General features: G+C 37.3%; 3 protein-coding genes across 6 annotated transcripts; 2 read left to right on the plus strand and 1 right to left on the minus strand.

Moving 5' to 3' along the window:
• Positions 1-615: 615 nt before the first annotated feature.
• Positions 616-5,786, plus strand: LOC111787509 (interactor of constitutive active ROPs 3-like). Of its 2 annotated transcripts, none has more exons than XM_023667492.1 (4): positions 616-865; positions 2,106-2,211; positions 3,384-3,555; positions 3,969-5,786. In XM_023667492.1, the coding sequence occupies exons 2-4, from the start codon at positions 2,192-2,194 to the stop codon at positions 5,583-5,585; spliced, it is 1,809 nt and encodes a 602-aa protein (XP_023523260.1). In that variant the 5' UTR covers positions 616-865; positions 2,106-2,191; the 3' UTR covers positions 5,586-5,786. The 2 variants fall into 2 exon arrangements, with proteins under 2 accessions (XP_023523260.1, XP_023523261.1); XM_023667493.1 differs by lacking the exon at positions 616-865 and adding an exon at positions 1,557-1,587.
• A 1,602-nt stretch (positions 5,787-7,388) lies between these two features.
• LOC111788953 (dof zinc finger protein DOF2.1-like) lies at positions 7,389-8,567 on the minus strand. The gene is made up of 2 exons (XM_023669548.1): positions 8,442-8,567; positions 7,389-8,361 (listed from the first exon to the last, which is right to left on the minus strand). The coding sequence occupies exons 1-2, from the start codon at positions 8,469-8,471 to the stop codon at positions 7,591-7,593; spliced, it is 801 nt and encodes a 266-aa protein (XP_023525316.1). The 5' UTR covers positions 8,472-8,567; the 3' UTR covers positions 7,389-7,590.
• Positions 8,568-13,847: 5,280 nt separating this feature from the next.
• Positions 13,848-15,774, plus strand: LOC111789429 (probable glucuronoxylan glucuronosyltransferase IRX7). 3 transcript variants are annotated; one of them, XM_023670201.1, is made up of 4 exons: positions 13,850-14,027; positions 14,062-14,654; positions 14,727-14,968; positions 15,072-15,774. In XM_023670201.1, exons 2-4 carry the CDS (start codon positions 14,076-14,078, stop codon positions 15,550-15,552), a joined length of 1,302 nt encoding a protein of 433 aa, XP_023525969.1. In that variant the 5' UTR covers positions 13,850-14,027; positions 14,062-14,075; the 3' UTR covers positions 15,553-15,774. The 3 variants fall into 3 exon arrangements, with proteins under 3 accessions (XP_023525970.1, XP_023525969.1, XP_023525968.1); XM_023670202.1 differs by having other exon boundaries at positions 13,848-14,654; positions 14,787-14,968; XM_023670200.1 differs by having other exon boundaries at positions 13,850-14,654.
• The last annotated feature ends 1,836 nt before the right edge of the window (positions 15,775-17,610 follow it).

Below are 17,610 nucleotides of genomic sequence, written 5' to 3' on the forward strand. Positions count from 1 at the left end.
TTCCGTTTCATTAATTTTATCCGGATCCTCCTTTTCTTTCGAAAAAAGGGAAGGAGAAGTATTGGTGGATCCCTCTTGTTCCTATTTAGTCCCCTCCATTTCTTTCCGTTTCTCAGTAAGAATAGGTGATGGTATTCTGCCTAAATAGTAGACACAGGTAATAAATAAGAGAATACTAAAAATTCGAGCATAGAATTTCTGAATTCTGACACAAGGTACTTATTAGATCTAATAAAATTATTTTGCTGTATGCAAACTAATATCAATCCAACCTATTTCATGAATAAAATGTGACCAATTAAGCAACCAACAAAACTACTTGTTACAAATAACATCTTGTTGTTGTATCTAATTCTGTGTCCACGTGTTAATTTCTAAAATAATAAAAAAAATATTGTGGTAAACTCATCATTCATGTTAAACTTCTTAATATATTTTATAGGTTTTTATTTGGATCGGGTTAATCTGAAAGTTTTGTTTCATAAATTTGAAATCGAATCGAGTCAGTTCGGGTTCAGAAAAATAAACCCAAACCAATCGAAAAGGCTAATCCAACCCAACCTAACTCGAAACACCTATTTATGTTGAGTCCTATTTGAGGGTTGTTTTTGAAGGCGAAAGGAACCTGATTTTGAGCTGACCAGCATATCATAGTGGAAGAGTGGAAGTTGGAATTTATTGGGCGGAAACGACAAGCCGCTATATTGCTAATCCACACAACCAAGCTTAAAGAACAAAGGATAGAAAGAAGAAAGAAGACATCGAAATCCGGGCGAACCAGAACAACCTCTGCTCTTCTGCTCTTCTTTATCCATTATCACTGCCTGACAACATTCAACAACACCAACACCACCACCCTTTCCAGGTATGCCTTCTGGGTTCAATGTTTCAATGTTCCACTGTTCTTATCCATTTCCTGTCAACACCCATTTTGTTTTTTTGCCTCTTTCTGTACCTAAACAGAGTTCAACACAACCTCATTCATGAGTTCTTTTCAATATGGCTTTGTTCATCTGGGTTTCTGTAAAGTGATTTGCTTCTTTGAAGCTCGTGAGTATGTGGATCTCAGGCTTTTGCTTTGACCCTTTGAGTTTTCAGCTGTTTCTCTTTGTTTTCTGGGAAATTTTTGTACAGAGCATGTTGAATGAAGCCCCACTTTCCCAAAACCATGGAATTCTTTGGTTTTTTGGAGACTTATTAGGAACATTGAGTTGGGTTTATCATGATTTCTTAGCATTAGATGTAATTAAAAAGTTAACAGCCTTTATGATGATGTTTCTTGTCGGCTTGTTTGTGTTAAATGTCAAAACCAAACAGTAGACTTTTTGTACCTACTGCCCTTATTTCACGGCCAAACTGGAGGAACAGCTTGACATTCATAATTAAACCTGTTGGTTTCTAACTCCAATTTTTCTCAAACCTTGTTCTGAGATCCAAGTTCGTTAGAGAGGGGAACGAAAGATTTCTTATAAAAGTGTGAAAACTTCTCCTTGATAGACGCGTTTTAAAACCCTAGAGAAGAGGATAATATCTGGAAACAGTGCAAAACCCTCTCGCATCCAAACCAGCATAGCACAGGCAACAAAGGTATGATACACCTCGACTATTCTCACAGGACAGTTGTTGTGATGTCCCACATTGGTTGGGGAGGAGAACAAACCACCACTTATAAGGGTGTGGAAACCTTCTCCTGGCAAACGCGTTTTAAAGCCTTGAGGGGAAGTCCGAAAGAGAAAGGCCACTAGCGGTGGATCTGGATCGTTACAATTGTTTGGCTCAGCTCCGTTTAACTGCTAAGATAAGTAGGTAGCGGTCATAGATTGAACCTATTCCTTTGGTCGCGTGTGAGTTCGAATCCTGAAAAGATTACCATATAAGTTGTTTACTACAGATTTGAACACCTTTTCCATTTAAATTTAGTATGAAATGTGTGAACATACGCATTGATTACAAGGTAAGTGGCAATTAATGGTTTCATTTCTTTACCCATTCTGGGTTGAAATGTGATGATAAGGACCACAAGCTGTTCATGATCTGCATTTATTTCCTTAAGGTCACTCCCATTGGATTCCTACTCGCTCATTGTTGTGGTTTTTTTATTGCAGAGTTGCAGGGTTGGTGGGTCAGGAAGCATTGAAGGAGGATAGTATAGGCTTAAGCTTTAATTCACTTACTTTTCAAAAGGGTAGCGATGCAGACCCCAAAATCAAGGTAAGTTTCAACAAATCCTTCATCAACTTGCTTTTTTGACTCTATTATTGAAGTAGTTCATATGAATGTAGGTAATGTCATGCATGTTCCTTGGCTGTTCTTCCCTTTACGATTAGAGCTCTTTACTTGTATTAGTTTTTCTTACTTGAAAATGGGGCTGGCAATTCACCTTTTGACTCATTCCTTTGGTTGAGCGTTCTTTGGACGTTGATCAAGCAAGGGATGTGAAGTGGGCTAGTCCCTGGAAAGGCTTGTTCTTTCGACGTTGGGGCTGACAATTCACCTTGTGACTCGTTCCTTTGGTCGAGCGTTCTTCGGACGTTGATCAAGCAAGGGATGTGAAGCAGGCTAGTCCCCGAAAAGGCTCGTTCTTCTAACGTTGGGGCTGATAATTTCACCTTGTGACTCGTTCCTTTGGTTGAGTGTTCTTCGGACGTCAATCAAGCAAGGGATGTGAAGCGGGCTAGTCCCTGAAAATGTTTGTTCCTCTGACGTTGGGGCTAACAATTTCACCTTGTGACTCATTCCTTCGGTCTTATGTTGATCAAGCAAGGGATGTGAAGTGGGTTAGTCCCCGAAAATGCCTATTCCTCTAACGTTGGGGCTGACAATTTCACCTTATGACTCAAGTGGGCTAGTCCCCAAAAATGCCGGTTCCTCTAACGTTGGGGCTGACAATTCACCTTGTAACTCATTCCTTCGGTCGAGTGTTCTTCGGACGTTGATCAATCTATCATAGGCCGTCATTGTGAGATCCCACATCGATTGGAGAGGGTAACGAATGCCAGAAAGGACGTTGGGCCCAAAAGGGGGTGGATTGTGAGATCTCACTTCGGTTGGAGAGGAGAACGAAACATTCTTTATAAGGGTGTGGAAACCTCTCCCTAGCAGACGCATTTTAAAATCTTGAAGAGAAGCCTAGAAGGGAAATCTCAAAGAGGACAATGACGGCTAGTGGTAGGCTTGGGTTATTACAGTCATGGTCGGGTTCCAAACCTTTTGTTTTGTTTGGTCATTAATGTTCTTCTTGTTCTGTTATTTAGTGTTTTATTCATCTTATAACATCATCTGTATATACTTACTTGTTAGCCATTTATTTGAATCCAACAGTCTTTTATGAGTTTGTAGACCATGCAAATCATAGGCAATCAAACAATTTCTTTCCTCAACAGGAATTCCTTCTCAGAACCACCTCAAAAGGTTTCTCCACGAGTTGCTCGGAAACTTCGTCCCGCTTCTCTGGAATGTGATTCTGCTTCCTCATCCCGAACAAATAATCGAACCATTAAAGAACGAAGCCCGAAAGTCGTCGATCGAAAGTCACCTAGAAGCCCTGCAAGCGAGGTAATATTACTTGTACCTCTTGGTTCTTGTTCAAAGTTGAGCTTCATGCACCTCCATTAATCTTGATAGAAGTTGGATTCTTATAAGAAATCGTAATCGCTCTCACGTCAGTTGGAGAGGGAAACGAAACATTGTTTATAAGGGTGTGGACACCTCTTATAGCTAACGTATTTTAAAAACCTTGAGAGGGGAAGCCCGAGAGAGGACAATATCTGCTAGTGGTGGGCTTGGGTTGTTACAAATGGTAACAGAGCCAGACATCAGGTGGTGTACCAATGATGACACTGAGCTTCGAAGGGGTGGTGTGCCAGTAAAGACGCTGGGTTCCAAAGAGGGGTGGATTGTGAGATCCCACATCGGTTAGAGAGGGGAACGAAACATTTTTTGAACTTTATTTCTCGTTGCTACTTCAGAAAAAACGTCCAAGCAAGATTTCCGAGTTGGAATCTCAGGTTTGTCAGCTGCAAGAGAATCTAACCAAAGTGAAGGATCAGTTATGTTTATCTGAATCATGCAAGAAGGAAGTCAAGCAAGAGGCCGAGGAGGCCAAGAATCAACTAGAAGCCATGGCCTTAAAGCTTCAAGAGTCACAAGAACAAGTACTTGAGCTATCTACTTCCAAGGAAGCTCATGTCATAGAACTACAAGAGATATCACTCGAACGAGATCGAGCTTGGCAAGCCGAGCTTGAGACGATTCAAGAACAGCACAAACTCGACTACGCTGCGTTGGCTACTGCAGTGAATGAGATTCGTCAGCTGAAGATCCACCTTGAGATGGTAGCTCAATCCAAAACAAAAAAGATCAAGCTTACGGACTCCGAAAATAACGAACTTGATAGCTTGAGAATTCACCTTGCAGAAGCTCTTTGTGTTGTGGAAAGAATGAAAAACGAGCTTGAAAGTTGTCGAGAATCCGAAGCTCAAGCTCGGTTACTTGCTAATGAAACTCTAGCACAACTAGAAGACGCCAAAAAGCGAGTCGAGGAGCTTAGATACGACGGTATGGAAGCAATGAAGGGGTACCATTCCATTGCTTCACAGCTGGATGAATCAAAGGCACGGATTAGCGTGTTAGAAGAACTCGTTAGTAAACTCAAAACCGACGTTGCGAATCCAGCAGTCGAAAACGAGAAACAGGGAGACCATATTGATGAACATTGTTGTCTCAAATCAGAGATAGAACAGCTGAAATCTGCCTTGGAAATGGCTGAGACAAAATACCATGAAGAACAAATTCAGAATGCAGTCAAGATAAGAACAGCTTATGAACAAGTTGAGCAGATTAAAACCAACATGAATTCTAGGGAGTCTAATCTAGAGCAGGAGCTGAAAAAATCGAAGGTCGATATCGACGAGTTAAAGGCCGACTTGATGGATAAGGAGACCGAATTGCAGGCTATCTCGGAGGAGAACGAGCAGCTGCACACGAAAATTCAAAAGAATCTATCGAGCCAGAGAGAATATGAACTCGAAAGAGAGATTAAGGAATTGAAGGATCATCTTGCAGTGATGAAGTCCAATCTCATTGACAAGGATAGACAATTCCGTAGCGTTTTGGATGAGAACGATACGCTAAAACTCGATATAAACAAAAGGATAATGATTCGAGCGAAAGCAAACGATGGGACTACAGAAGTTGAGGACACAACGACTGTCGAACAAGAGGCTCTCACAAGACTTGGCGTTATGATGGAGGAGACAGAAAAAAGTAACAAGAGGGCGGCTCGAGTGTCCGAACAGTTGGAGGCTGCACAGGCTGCAAATGTCGAAATAGAAACGGAGTTGAGACGGTTAAGGGTGCAGTCAGACCAATGGAGGAAGGCTGCAGAGGCTGCAGCCGCAATGCTCTCTGCTGGAAACAATGGCAAGTTCATGGACCGATCGGCGTCGTTGGACAGCAGCTACGACTCGGATTCTGCAGGAAAAATGAACAGGAGTTGTGCTGAAATAGATGATGATTTGCTGAAAAAGAAACATGGGAATGTGCTAAAAAAGATAGGGGTGCTGTGGAAGAAACAACACAAATGAAAGGGTCAGGGCCAGGGCCGTGGCCAGGGCTTGGCATGTCTAACTCTGCTTGTGGGGCAGTTTATTTTGTTTTGTTACTCATGTACTGTTGATCTTGATATCATATGAAGCTCAAGAACACTACCCTATTTAAATTTCGGCAACAATGTAAAGTGACCGTCAATTTAGCTCGAGCTTAGTTTAACACAATCTTTGAACCGATCTAGCCTATCTTAGTTTTCGATTAACTTTAGCTCTACTCGAACCAAACAATACAATTTAAGGTTGGTTTGATAGAGGTTTTTGAGTTAACGACCCATGTCTAGGATTCATATTAGGATTTAGCACCTGTATGTCCCAACATTCTACTGTTTCACATGTAACATCATCACGTTAGTTACTCATTTTCTTTTTTTAATCGTAATATTTATTTATTAATTATTATATAATGTTTTAATTACTTAAAAAATTATATATTGATTTTTGTCCTCTGACAAATTCTCCCTCCCGACTCCTACGTTGGATTTTGTCTGTTGAGAGACACACCAAAACAAAATCCATCCTGAAGTTGCTGCTCATGCTTGTCTCTAAATCCCAATATATATATATATATAGATAGATAGATATATAATTTTAAAAAATCCAATGCCTTCCGGTTCGGCTCGAGGCTACAAAGTCAACCTAAAATCGGTCCGAGCTCATTGACCAAAGCCCATTATACCAAAGACGTAATCTATGGCTAATAACGTCTACTTTGGTTAGCCGAATTAGATTGACTAGCCTGGTCTCAACTCAATGTAACATCAATACATTCGTTAGAAACTCCAAGATTCGAAGGTACGTCTATGAGGTATGCTCACACAAAACTCAGCTACTCGTTACATTAAAAAAAGAATCGAGATGTGTGTGGTACAACACTATTGCAAAGCTCGTTTTTATAAATAGATTCATTCCTTTCATAATTGAAATCGTGCGAATCTAACCCAAGTAGATTCATGTATTAGCAGTTTCGAAACTATTAAATCAATGACGTACAGAGACGTCGGTGCATGTATTAAAAAAAATGCCAAATCTTCCTATTACTCTCACCTATTGATGGTGATGTCAAAGAATAAAGTAGATGCTTAGAATATGATAAGACATCAATTCTTTCATGTAATAATACTAATTAAGACCAAAAATGATGCATTTTGAGGAACTAAAATAATAATTTAATTCTTTTTTATATTAAACTTTTTATTTCATCAAATTAATACAAAATTGATATTAACCCAAAGAAAAACAACAATAGAATTTATCTATTACGTTTAATCAACGTACGGGTTTTTGTATAGTTCAATCAGTCTAAAATATCTATAAGAAAAACTTGATATTATTAAAATGAATGAGTTAATGAAAATTATAGCGAGAATTGGATGATGGACTGATCTAAGACTTCTGAAGTCGAATCCAATCGAAATGAAAGTACAGGTGAAAATTGAAAAACGTTGAAGTAAAAATTCATTCACTTTTGATTTTTTATCGTTATCTTTTTATTGTTCACATTCATTGAAACTTTCAATTTACGCTAAACATGCACTGAATTCCGCTCTCATTTTCCATGAAAATCACGACGTAATTCTCTTTATTAATTTTAAGTTAATCCAAGTCATCACCTTCCATAAACGTTTTTCAAAATTTCAATTCCAAATATTAAAAAAACAAAATTAAACAACAGACTGTCAAAAAAAAAAAAACAAAAAAAAAACTCACATTTAAAACATTTTTTTTTTCTTTGTTCTGATTTGCATGGAGAAATCAAACACCAACCACCAGACATTTCTGTCAACAAAACAGAGAGATTTGATACTCCAAACCGACACCTCTGACTCAACAAACAAACAAACACATGAAATTTCAGTTCGAGAAAATTGACGACTAGTTGCATGAACAACTTCAATACAAAACTTAATTAATTCTAAAATTTCGCTTTTTTTTTTTTTTTTTTTTTCCCTAAGGTGATATGATTCTATAATATTTGGGAGTATCACATTAGTGGGCTATTGAGAAGGCCATGCCATGAAGAAGCATTACTAAACCCAAAATCCATACCCATCATCATATTTGAATCCATAATTCCATTATTATTTGCATAACCCCAAACGATTTTACTTTCGTCACCCGCGTTGTACACCTCTTGCTTCATGGTCGTCACCGTCACCGCCGTCGTCGTAGCATGATGATCTTGATCGTACGGCTGTAATCTCATCTGATCTATCGCACTTTCGATTCCACCTATGTTGTTGTTGTTATTGTCGTAATACATCCCTTGAGAATTATACGGAAACCCATTCAAAACGTCACCGTTTGGCATTCCCAAAGTAGGGAAATCAAAGTCATTGAACGTGGGAGTAACTGACCCACATGAGTTTTTGTGAAGCCTAGCAAATGCCAACCCTTGGTGGTCATAGGAGAGATGAGGTAAGACGGTAGCCACCGCCGCGGCGGCAAAGGGATGATCTTGGGGTTTTTTCGATGATGATGATGATAATGATGATGAGTTAGCGGAGGAGAAGGATCTTTTGTTTTTACGACAGCCGCCGCCGACGGGGACGTTGCGGAGGGTGCCGCCTTGAGTCCAGTAACGGCGGCAGGATTTGCAAAAGTAGCGGGGTTGGGAGAGGCTGTAGTTGTTGTAGTAGCAAAATTTGGTGTTGGGTGAATCACATCTTGGGCATTTCAAGGCTTGCTTTGGTTGTGGCCTTGGCTTTCTAGTTTGGTCTAGTGAGGGTTTTGAATGTTGTTGCTGTTCAATTTCCTATGGAATAATAATTAGACATAAATTAATGAGAATAACACAAAATTGAGGACAACCCATGTCGGAGAATGGTTAATTACCTGGTGGTTGACGGCGGCGGAGAGATCCATAGCTGAGCTGAGCTGAGTTGATGAAGGTGGAGGAGAAAGAAAAGAGTAAAGGGATGAGTAGAAGAGAGAAGAAGGGGAGATATAAAGGAAGGGAGAGGAGAGAGAAGAATGGTGACAGGGATTGTGTTGGGTTGGGTTGGCTTGTTGTATGTATGTCTGTGATGGTCAGTTCTTTGGTCTCAACAACGGTTTCATATGAACCCTGCCTTGTGGGTCCCACGTTGCAAAAAACACACACACACACTCATGCCATGTCAGCATTCAACATTCTGGTTTCGTCGACCATTTTGTTTCTTTATGAGAGAAACATAGGGCGGTGGGGTCCCACACTATTGTTGTATTCATGTTCGAAATCAAATAGTTTGTTTTCTGTTTTTGTTTTTTTTTTGTTGGTTGGGATTGATGACGTGGCTCTTCTTGATAAGTTGTATGGTTAAAAGACAAAGCAGCCAAACTCCCTCCCTATCTCTCTCTCTCTCTGCCAAAATGGAGATTCTCTCTCTTTCTATCTCTAATTTTATCTAAATTTGACACTTATGTGGTAAAAAAATGATCTTTTTATCTCATAAATTTAAATGAAAAAGCTTATGTGTTGACCATGCCCGTGTAAAAGAGAGATACATGAATGAAACAATATTATAGTCGAACGAGAGTGTGTAATCCTCCACATCAGTTAGAATGGGAAACGAGGCATTTCTTATAAGGGTGTGAAAATTTCTTCATAATAGACGCATTACAGCGATACGTAATGGGTTATTTATACAATCAGGTAACGTGGTCATACCGCGAGAGAATATCAGTATGATCTGAATTCTGGGTACGAGACGTTACCCATTTTTATCGAATGTTGTTCTTTCTAGAATTGAACTAAGAACGAAACGCTTTAGTTATGGGGAGGGGCTCCCCAAATTCCAACAAGTTTGATTGAGTTGTCATACTCACAATTTCCTTTTACCAATATTATTCTACACATGGAGTCATATGGTGGGGCTTTGTACCATTTCTACACTAAAAAAATGAACCAAAGGTACCCAAAAAAGTACCAACTCCTAGCATGCCTGCATAAACCCACAAATCTTTACACCATATAACTTCTAAATTCTATATACCCGACTTAATTTACACTGTTTTCTTGGCTAATTACAACACGAGATGAAGAGATGAAGAGCTACTCTCTAGAATATCCTTTCCCTAATAGATAAGATCATAAAGCTAGTTGTCTACAAGAATATATTCTTCTTCATCTCTTTACGTTTTTTTAATTATATATATGCATGCCTTATTATATTTCCGAATTTTCTCGAAAACATATATTTCCACAAACCCTAATTCGTAAAAGGTGTATGTGAGATCCCACATCAATCAGAGAGGAGAATAAAACATTCTTTATAAGGCTGTGGAAACCTCATCTTAGTAGCCGTGTTATAAAATCTTGCGGAGAAGCTTGGAAAAAAAGTCCAAAAAGAACAATATTTGCTAGCGGTGAGTTTAGGCTGTTACAGTGAATCTCTTGTATAAGAAACTCTCATAATTGAATTAGATCGCTTAAGAATAATTCAAATCTGGAATATTTAAAAAATCTTTTAATTTATAAGAGAATAAACTCGAGAATCTTTGGTTGAATAACCTAACCCTAATGTTTGGTAAACATGTTAAAAGTGAGTTTAATATGTTCTACATAATTGTAACGGCCCAAACCCACTACTAGCATATATTGTCCATTTTAGGCTTTCCCTCAAGATTTTTAAAACGCGTCTCTTAGGGAGAGGTTTCCACACCCTTATAAGTAATATTTCGTTATTCTCTCTAATCGATATCAAATCTCATAATCCACCACTCTTCAGGGCCAACGTTCTCGCTGGCACTCGTTCCTCTATTCAATTGATGTGGGATCTCACAATAATAGCTTAATTTTAGTAACTAATTCAAATCAAATGATCCCTCGAGCGTTTTGAACATAAATAAGACGATATAAACCTAACCCACGAACTAAACGATAAAAGAATCGAAACGAGGTCGGGTAGGGTTTTCCATGATAGTTTAATCAAAATCATAAACTACGAAACATAATGATTTAGTTTATGGGAGTTGTAAACTTTACAATATACGACCAAGAATGTCGGAATTTGTAAGCGGGAAAATCAAAGGGGATTTTTGAAAAAATTTATTTAGATTTTCTTAATCTCATCACCAAATAACACAAGCAATGATGATAGATCTTAGTTATGATTACCATATGAATCCCTAGCATTTAATTAATATCATTACTTTAATTCTCCATTTTATAATATCTATATGAATCAATAATCATTTTATTATATGATTTGATTAAGGAACATGGATGGAATCTTTGAATAATTAACTGTACTAGGTTTCTTCATTTCAATCATTATTGGTTTTGTCTTGTTTTTATTTTCTAGTTTGAAATTAACAATAAAGTTACTATTTTTCGATGTAAGCATAATTAAATCGAGTTATTACATGAGAAAAAATGTTTTTATTATTTTGAGACTTTAGGTTATAAATATTATTTGGTTTATTTTTTATTTTTTTAAATATAAATTAAAAAAGGTGTAAAATTTAAAAATAGATGAAATAAATAAAGAAAAAGGGGAATTGGAGGTGTTGGAGTTGGATAGGATGTGGTGGGGGCCGGAGAAGGAAAAAGAGAGTTGGAAGTGGGGCCCACCCAATAGCACAGTTGACTGGTCAACGAATTTCTTAGTCAAACAAAACACAAACATAGAGAGAGAGAGACATAGGAAAAAAAAGTGAAAGGAAGAAGAGAGGGTAAAATGATGGGGAAATGTGCAAATACGAGAGACATTATTTTATTTTATTTTATTTTTTTGATGCTCGGTCATAAGAATTTTAAAGTGGAGCGTGTTGGATTTTAAGTTATATTAGGTTGAATGATCTCTGTATTGGTACGTAGAGATAGTCTTCACTTTTAAAACTAGTTTAAACCGAGTGGTGATGTTGTTGGACAAATGAGTATCGAGACCATTAAATAGCATACTTTTATGATTTTTTAAAAGGCAATTAAATTATATGCTAAATTAATAAAAAAAAAATCTTTAAATTTTTTTAAATAATATATTTACCGTTAATTTTGGATGAAAATTGATAATATTTTATTTAAAAAAATATTCTCCAACTTTTAATAATTTTTCAAAATTTTTTTTAATATACTATTTTAAAAAAATATTCATCATTTTACTTTTATAAAAAGGTAAAAAAAGAAAATTTACGATCAATATTGAGATGAAAACCACTCATCTACACGTCATAACTTATCTTCAAACATGTCTGCAAGTTTATAAATATTTTTTAAACATAATACTAACCGTAAATATATATTTTTTTTAATCTTTTTGTAAACAAATTAAAAGTGTCTTTGAAGTTTTTAAAAAGATTAAAGACGTTTTTATTCGAAGTTTTTAATAAAACTTTTAAGAATTTAAAAGTATTTTTGAAATATCTCTACAAAATTTTAAAGTATTAGCGATTTTTATCCAAAATTAATATAATAAAACTTGCTTCACTGTACTTATTTGTACTTACCTTACTTGTCACTTCCTATTATATGATTCATAATTAACATACTTAATGTGAATTATTAACTATAAAGTTCAAAACTTTATAGTATAATAATAATAATAATAATAATAATTATAATAATGTATAATATTTATTTGAAAGCTTAGGATAAGGAAAATATGGTGGGCGGGAAGAACGAGGCGTAGGGGAAACCAGTGTCTGGATGAACCGAATGGTCGGTGGAAGGGGAGAGGGATGGGGCCCCACATGTCCACCATGCTTAGGGTTACAATACAGACAAACCACTAGGAGCCTCTGCCACCTCACCCACCTATTACGTGGCATCACGAATATTTCGTTTTACGAGGTATGTGTGTACCTTAACACTCCCCTGCACCCCTCCGCACTGGATCCTTCCCTCTTTCTCCTCCCTCCTCAAGCAACGCATCTTTTTATTATTAATTTACTATTTGCTCTTCCTTTTCGCCACGTGTTTTTCTCTCCATCCCTGTGAGCCCCACTCTCCCCTTCACGCCAGGCACGAGGGAAGAATACTCCACGTCATCTTGTGTGGGTCCCACTCCAATGCAGTTCTTTTTCCGTTACGGAACGGGAGAGGTTTCTTGTTCCCTTCTCTTTACGTAATCCGTTAGGAACAAAAACGGTGTCGTTTTGTCTGCTGTCCAATTTGTTTGTTTGGATAAGATTTTAACGGATAAAGAGGTAGGGGCATAATTAGGTTGTAAAATTATCCCTTTAATTTTAATTTTAATTTTAAAAATAAAAAATGTTAATATATTTTTTAAAAAGAAAATAAAAAGTTAATTTTTTTTTCTTTTAAAAAAAATTGAATTAACAAAGCCCAAGCCAACCTAACCCGTACAAAGCCCAAGACTTAAAGCCCGGCCCAATAAGCCTAGCCCAAGACATAAAGCCCAGCCCAAGAATTTAGTGGGCATCATCAAGAACATTACTTAGGTTAGCTGATACAACAAAACCTACGAATCATGGACACTAACAAACTTGATTTATTTTTTAATTGATTTATTTGAAGACGAAGAACGTGGCTGATGCATATGATTTTGGCAAAAAGGTAAAAGTCAACTAACATTAAATTAATATTTAAGCTTTTATGAGTTTTTGTTTATTTATAGTGGTTTGGTTATGTATGATCTTGTCGTATTAACACCTTAATTAATGCTAAACAATTGATAATCCTATAATGGAAAGAAATATCGATCTATGGTTTTGTTAATCGAAATAAATACCATAGTTGATAGCAATAGGAATAATCACGACCTACGTGACCGTAATATCAACATTACACCCTACCTTTCATCTCGCAAGAAAAGTTGATTTAGACTCTAGCGGCAACAGTAGCTCGCTCTTCAACAAAAAGAAAAAACTATGACAATGTGATCATGAGTTAGAAATCTAAGCCGTATCTAAGACCAACGATTGACGTCGACAAGTGATGATGACGACGACATTCTTATTGGCTAAACATGAGTGAGAGTGCAAAGAGAGACAAGTTGGCGGAGACAAAAGTTCGAGAAAGAAAGAAAAAACTAGGATTAGTGATACTGAAGAGCGAAACAGTGTTCGCCGAGCAGTATGCAAATGATGACGACGGTGTGTAGATCACTAAGAGACACACAACTGCCGATTGTAATTGTGAAGGACAGATAGCGAGATTGACATACGAATCGAGAAGACTTGTTGTATGATTCTAAGGGAGGGTAGTTTAGTCTTTTCGCATAATAGTCAAATCTAAAACACAATAGATAGATAGATCTGAGGAGTCATTTCCTCTCCCATCATCAATTGTTTAATAATTCATGGGTGTTTTGGGCTTTCACAAACACAACCAATCCTCACAATCCCAAAAGAACCAAAAACCCATCAAATTTTTTCTTGTTTTAGGCATTGCTTAATCTGTTCTTCAAATCCCTCTCTTCCTTAGCTTCTACGCATCATCCACCAAACATTCAATCCCAAAACTCCACAACTCTTATCTTATCATGTGAATCAATATCTACCTATCTCCTCATTGTTCTTCCTAAGATGGTCGAAATTTCAAGAACATCAAAGAAAAATCCCTTCTTGACCACAAATCAAAGAAAAAACACCACTTTTTACTTCAAATTCTTTCTTTCCGCTTCTTTTTCCTTCTATTTCTTCACTTTTTTTCTCCTAACCCATAATCCCAATCTGGGTTTGATCCATCATCATCATTATGTCTCTAATTCCAACGCCTTTGTCTCTAAAGCTCTCGTCCAATCCGAACCCAATGATTTCAAACTATTTGTCTATGATTTGCCGCCGGAGTTCAACGCCGATTGGCTTTCCGACGGCCGGTGCGGCGGCCATTTGTTTGCCTCCGAGGTGGCCATTCATAGAGCCCTGTTGACGAGCAGGGTTCGGTGTATGGACCCTTATGAGGCGGATTTCTTCTTCGTTCCTGTTTATGTTTCGTGTAATTTTAGCTCCGTTAATGGGTTGCCGGCTATTGCTCATGCTCGCCCTCTTTTGGCCTCCGCCGTGGCGGCTATCTCTCGTGAATTTCCGTTTTGGAATCGGAGCGGCGGCGCCGACCATATCTTTGTCGCTTCACATGACTATGGCGCTTGTTTCCACGCCATGGTAAGACGGAATTTTGAGGAATTTTTTAAAAATTTAATTTGTTTAAAATTGAATTTTGTTGGGTTATTGAAGGAGCATGAGGCTATGGCAGATGGGATACCGCAATTCTTGAAGAATTCGATCATTTTGCAGACTTTTGGAGTCAAATATAAGCACCCATGTCAGGATGTTGAGAATATTCTTATTCCGCCTTATATTCCACCGGAATCTGTGGAAGAATCCGTCGTCCACGGCCGTCGGAGAGACATATTCGCGTTTTTCAGGGGAAAAATGGAGGTCAACCCCAAGAACTTCGGTGGCCGATTCTATGGCAAGTAAGGCAATTTTGAAAAGATCAAGTCTTTATTATTATTATTATTGGGTTTTTTTTTTTTTTTTTTAATTTCAATTGGGGTGGCGGCGTTGACTTTTCTTCAGGCGGGTTCGGACTTTGATTTGGAAGAAATTTCACCGGCACCGGCGGTTTTATATCAAAAGACAGAGGTTTGCCGGTTACCGTTCGGAAATAAGCCGGTCGGTTTTTTGTTTATGTCCTCTAGGGTGGGCCCCGTGGAGTCCGAGATTGGTTGAGTCGGTTGCACTTGGTTGCGTGCCGGTCATTATAGCTGATGGTATCCGGTTGCCGTTCCCCGATGCCGTGGACTGGCCGGGAATATCGTTGACTGTGGCGGAGAGAGACGTCGGAAAATTGGGGAGAATTCTTGAACGTGTGGCGGCGACCAACCTCTCCACCATCCAGAACAACCTCCGGAACCCCAAAAATCGGCAGGCCTTACTATTCCACAATCCTATCCAACCACAGGACGCCACGTGGCAAGTCATTAGAAACCTGGCAAAGAAGTTGGATAGGTCTTTTAGGAGTTCAAGACTTCCAAACCAGTTGAAGAACGACACGTAGGATGCCAGATGGACTTCTTTCGTTCGAGGTAAAAGAGGATTTTCCTTTTTTTTGGTTTCACGAGTACGGCTGGACAGTACTAGTTGGGCGGTGGGGACACGTGGCAGAGTTGTCTCGGTGGGTGTACTTAAAAATGGACGAGTAAATTAGTGAGTGTAAAGAGAAATAGTTGGTTTGAGATTTAAATCCGAATCCAAATTATAAAAATTAAATTGAATTAAATTTTAAAAAAACTCGGGTAATCTGACCAACTAGAAAATAAGATTATAAACTAACTCAGCTTTATTTTTAAGAAATATTTTTTTAAATAATTAATAAAACAACTCGGACAACCCAATTCAATTGGGGTTAAATTGAGTTGTAAACTCTATTCAAGTTGTTTAAGACACCAATTTAACCAACACAGCGTCGAGTTGATTCAAAAAAAAATTTCAACTTAATTCATGTAATTTAAGTCAATATTATTATTACTCGTTGGTGTAAAATAAAATGATGTTTAATACATAAATAAATAATGTAGAAATAAGAGAGTAGACCAAATTATTATTATTTTGTTAATAAATAGGAAATTAATTATCCAACTAAATGGAAATGATTAATTATTTTATTTTATTTTTATAAAAAGGGAGAGGAATTAAATTATGAAGGAATCATATTATTGTATTGATTGAATGAAGCCAATAAACGTTAATTTAATAAAGTTTGAATTATTGTGAAGGAAAAAGGAATAGAGCACAAAATGTCAAAATTTTAAATAATGATAAATAAATAAAATAAATAACAGACGGGTAGGAACAGCCAAAGAGGACAGTCTGTGAGAGGCACTTAAAATAGGCCAACTGTACCCTACTGCTGACGTGGATGCCCCCATGGACAAACGGCTACCCGACAATAGAGATCAAATTTGCAATGTGTCACGGTTATGCTTGTCTAAGGCGTGTTGACCATGACCACATGTCAAAACTCTTGTCTTGTATTTTCTAAATGTGTGTCTCGACATAACCATGTCTACGCCGGATAAACCTAAAATGTCTCAAAATGTAGTATATGAGGATTCGACTAGTCATCAACTCCTCCCACCTAGATTTTGTAGGACGGTTCACTGAAATCACGTCTAGGCACCTGAATCGCCTCATAATATATTATAGGCGGACGTGGCTAGTTGACAATTCTTCCGTACCTATGTTATATGATGTTCAAGCTATGATGTTTCTTTTTTTTTTTTTTTTGCTTATAACCATATAACGACTTTCAAATATTTTTTCAAATCTTGTTTTCAAACTCTATTTTTAAAATCTCTGCTACCGTNTTTTTTTTTTTTTTTTTTTTTTTGCTTATAACCATATAACCACTTTCAAATATTTTTTCAATTCTTGTTTTCAAACTCTATTTTTAAAATCTCTGCTACCGTGTTCTAAAACTTTATTCTTAAATCGGGACCAGAAGCTTGGTATATGTCGTTAGGCTGAAAGTGATATGATTTCAAGTTGGCTGACTCACTCAGTGGAAAGAGTGAGTGCCGTACAATAACTTACAAACGATCTATAAAAGTGCGATTGTGACACAGCCTATATATAGATATGTATACGTCTTTTCTTCTGATGGCTGGGCTNTCTATATATATATATATACGTATACGTCTTTTCTTCTGATGGCTATGCTGATGGGCTGATGGGTACCACACAGTTCCCTTATCCTTCTTGTCTTCAACTATGTTTGGAAATTCCTAGATTCATTGATTTTCCCTTATTTGGTAACTTTAGAGCATAGTCTCCAAACGGTTCGGTTCNTCCTAGATTCATTGATTTTCCCTTATTTGGTAACTTTAGAGCAAAGTCTCCAAACGGTTCGGTTCGTATATGTAGCATTGTACAAAAAGTCTATGATATTTGTAGATTTTTTTGAGTACGAAGTTCGAGCATAGTCATTTCAATATATGTCTCGCTAATTTGAACTTAAGTAATTAAAGCATCTAACTCGATCGACTCTAAAGGTTCTTGTCATATATCAACGCATAAAAGTAAAGTCCTATTTCTAGATCATTTCCGAGATTACTTC

The sequence above is a fragment of the Cucurbita pepo genome, chromosome LG02, assembly GCF_002806865.2.
Source record: "Cucurbita pepo subsp. pepo cultivar mu-cu-16 chromosome LG02, ASM280686v2, whole genome shotgun sequence".
NCBI classification, from domain to species: Eukaryota; Viridiplantae; Streptophyta; class Magnoliopsida; order Cucurbitales; family Cucurbitaceae; genus Cucurbita; species Cucurbita pepo.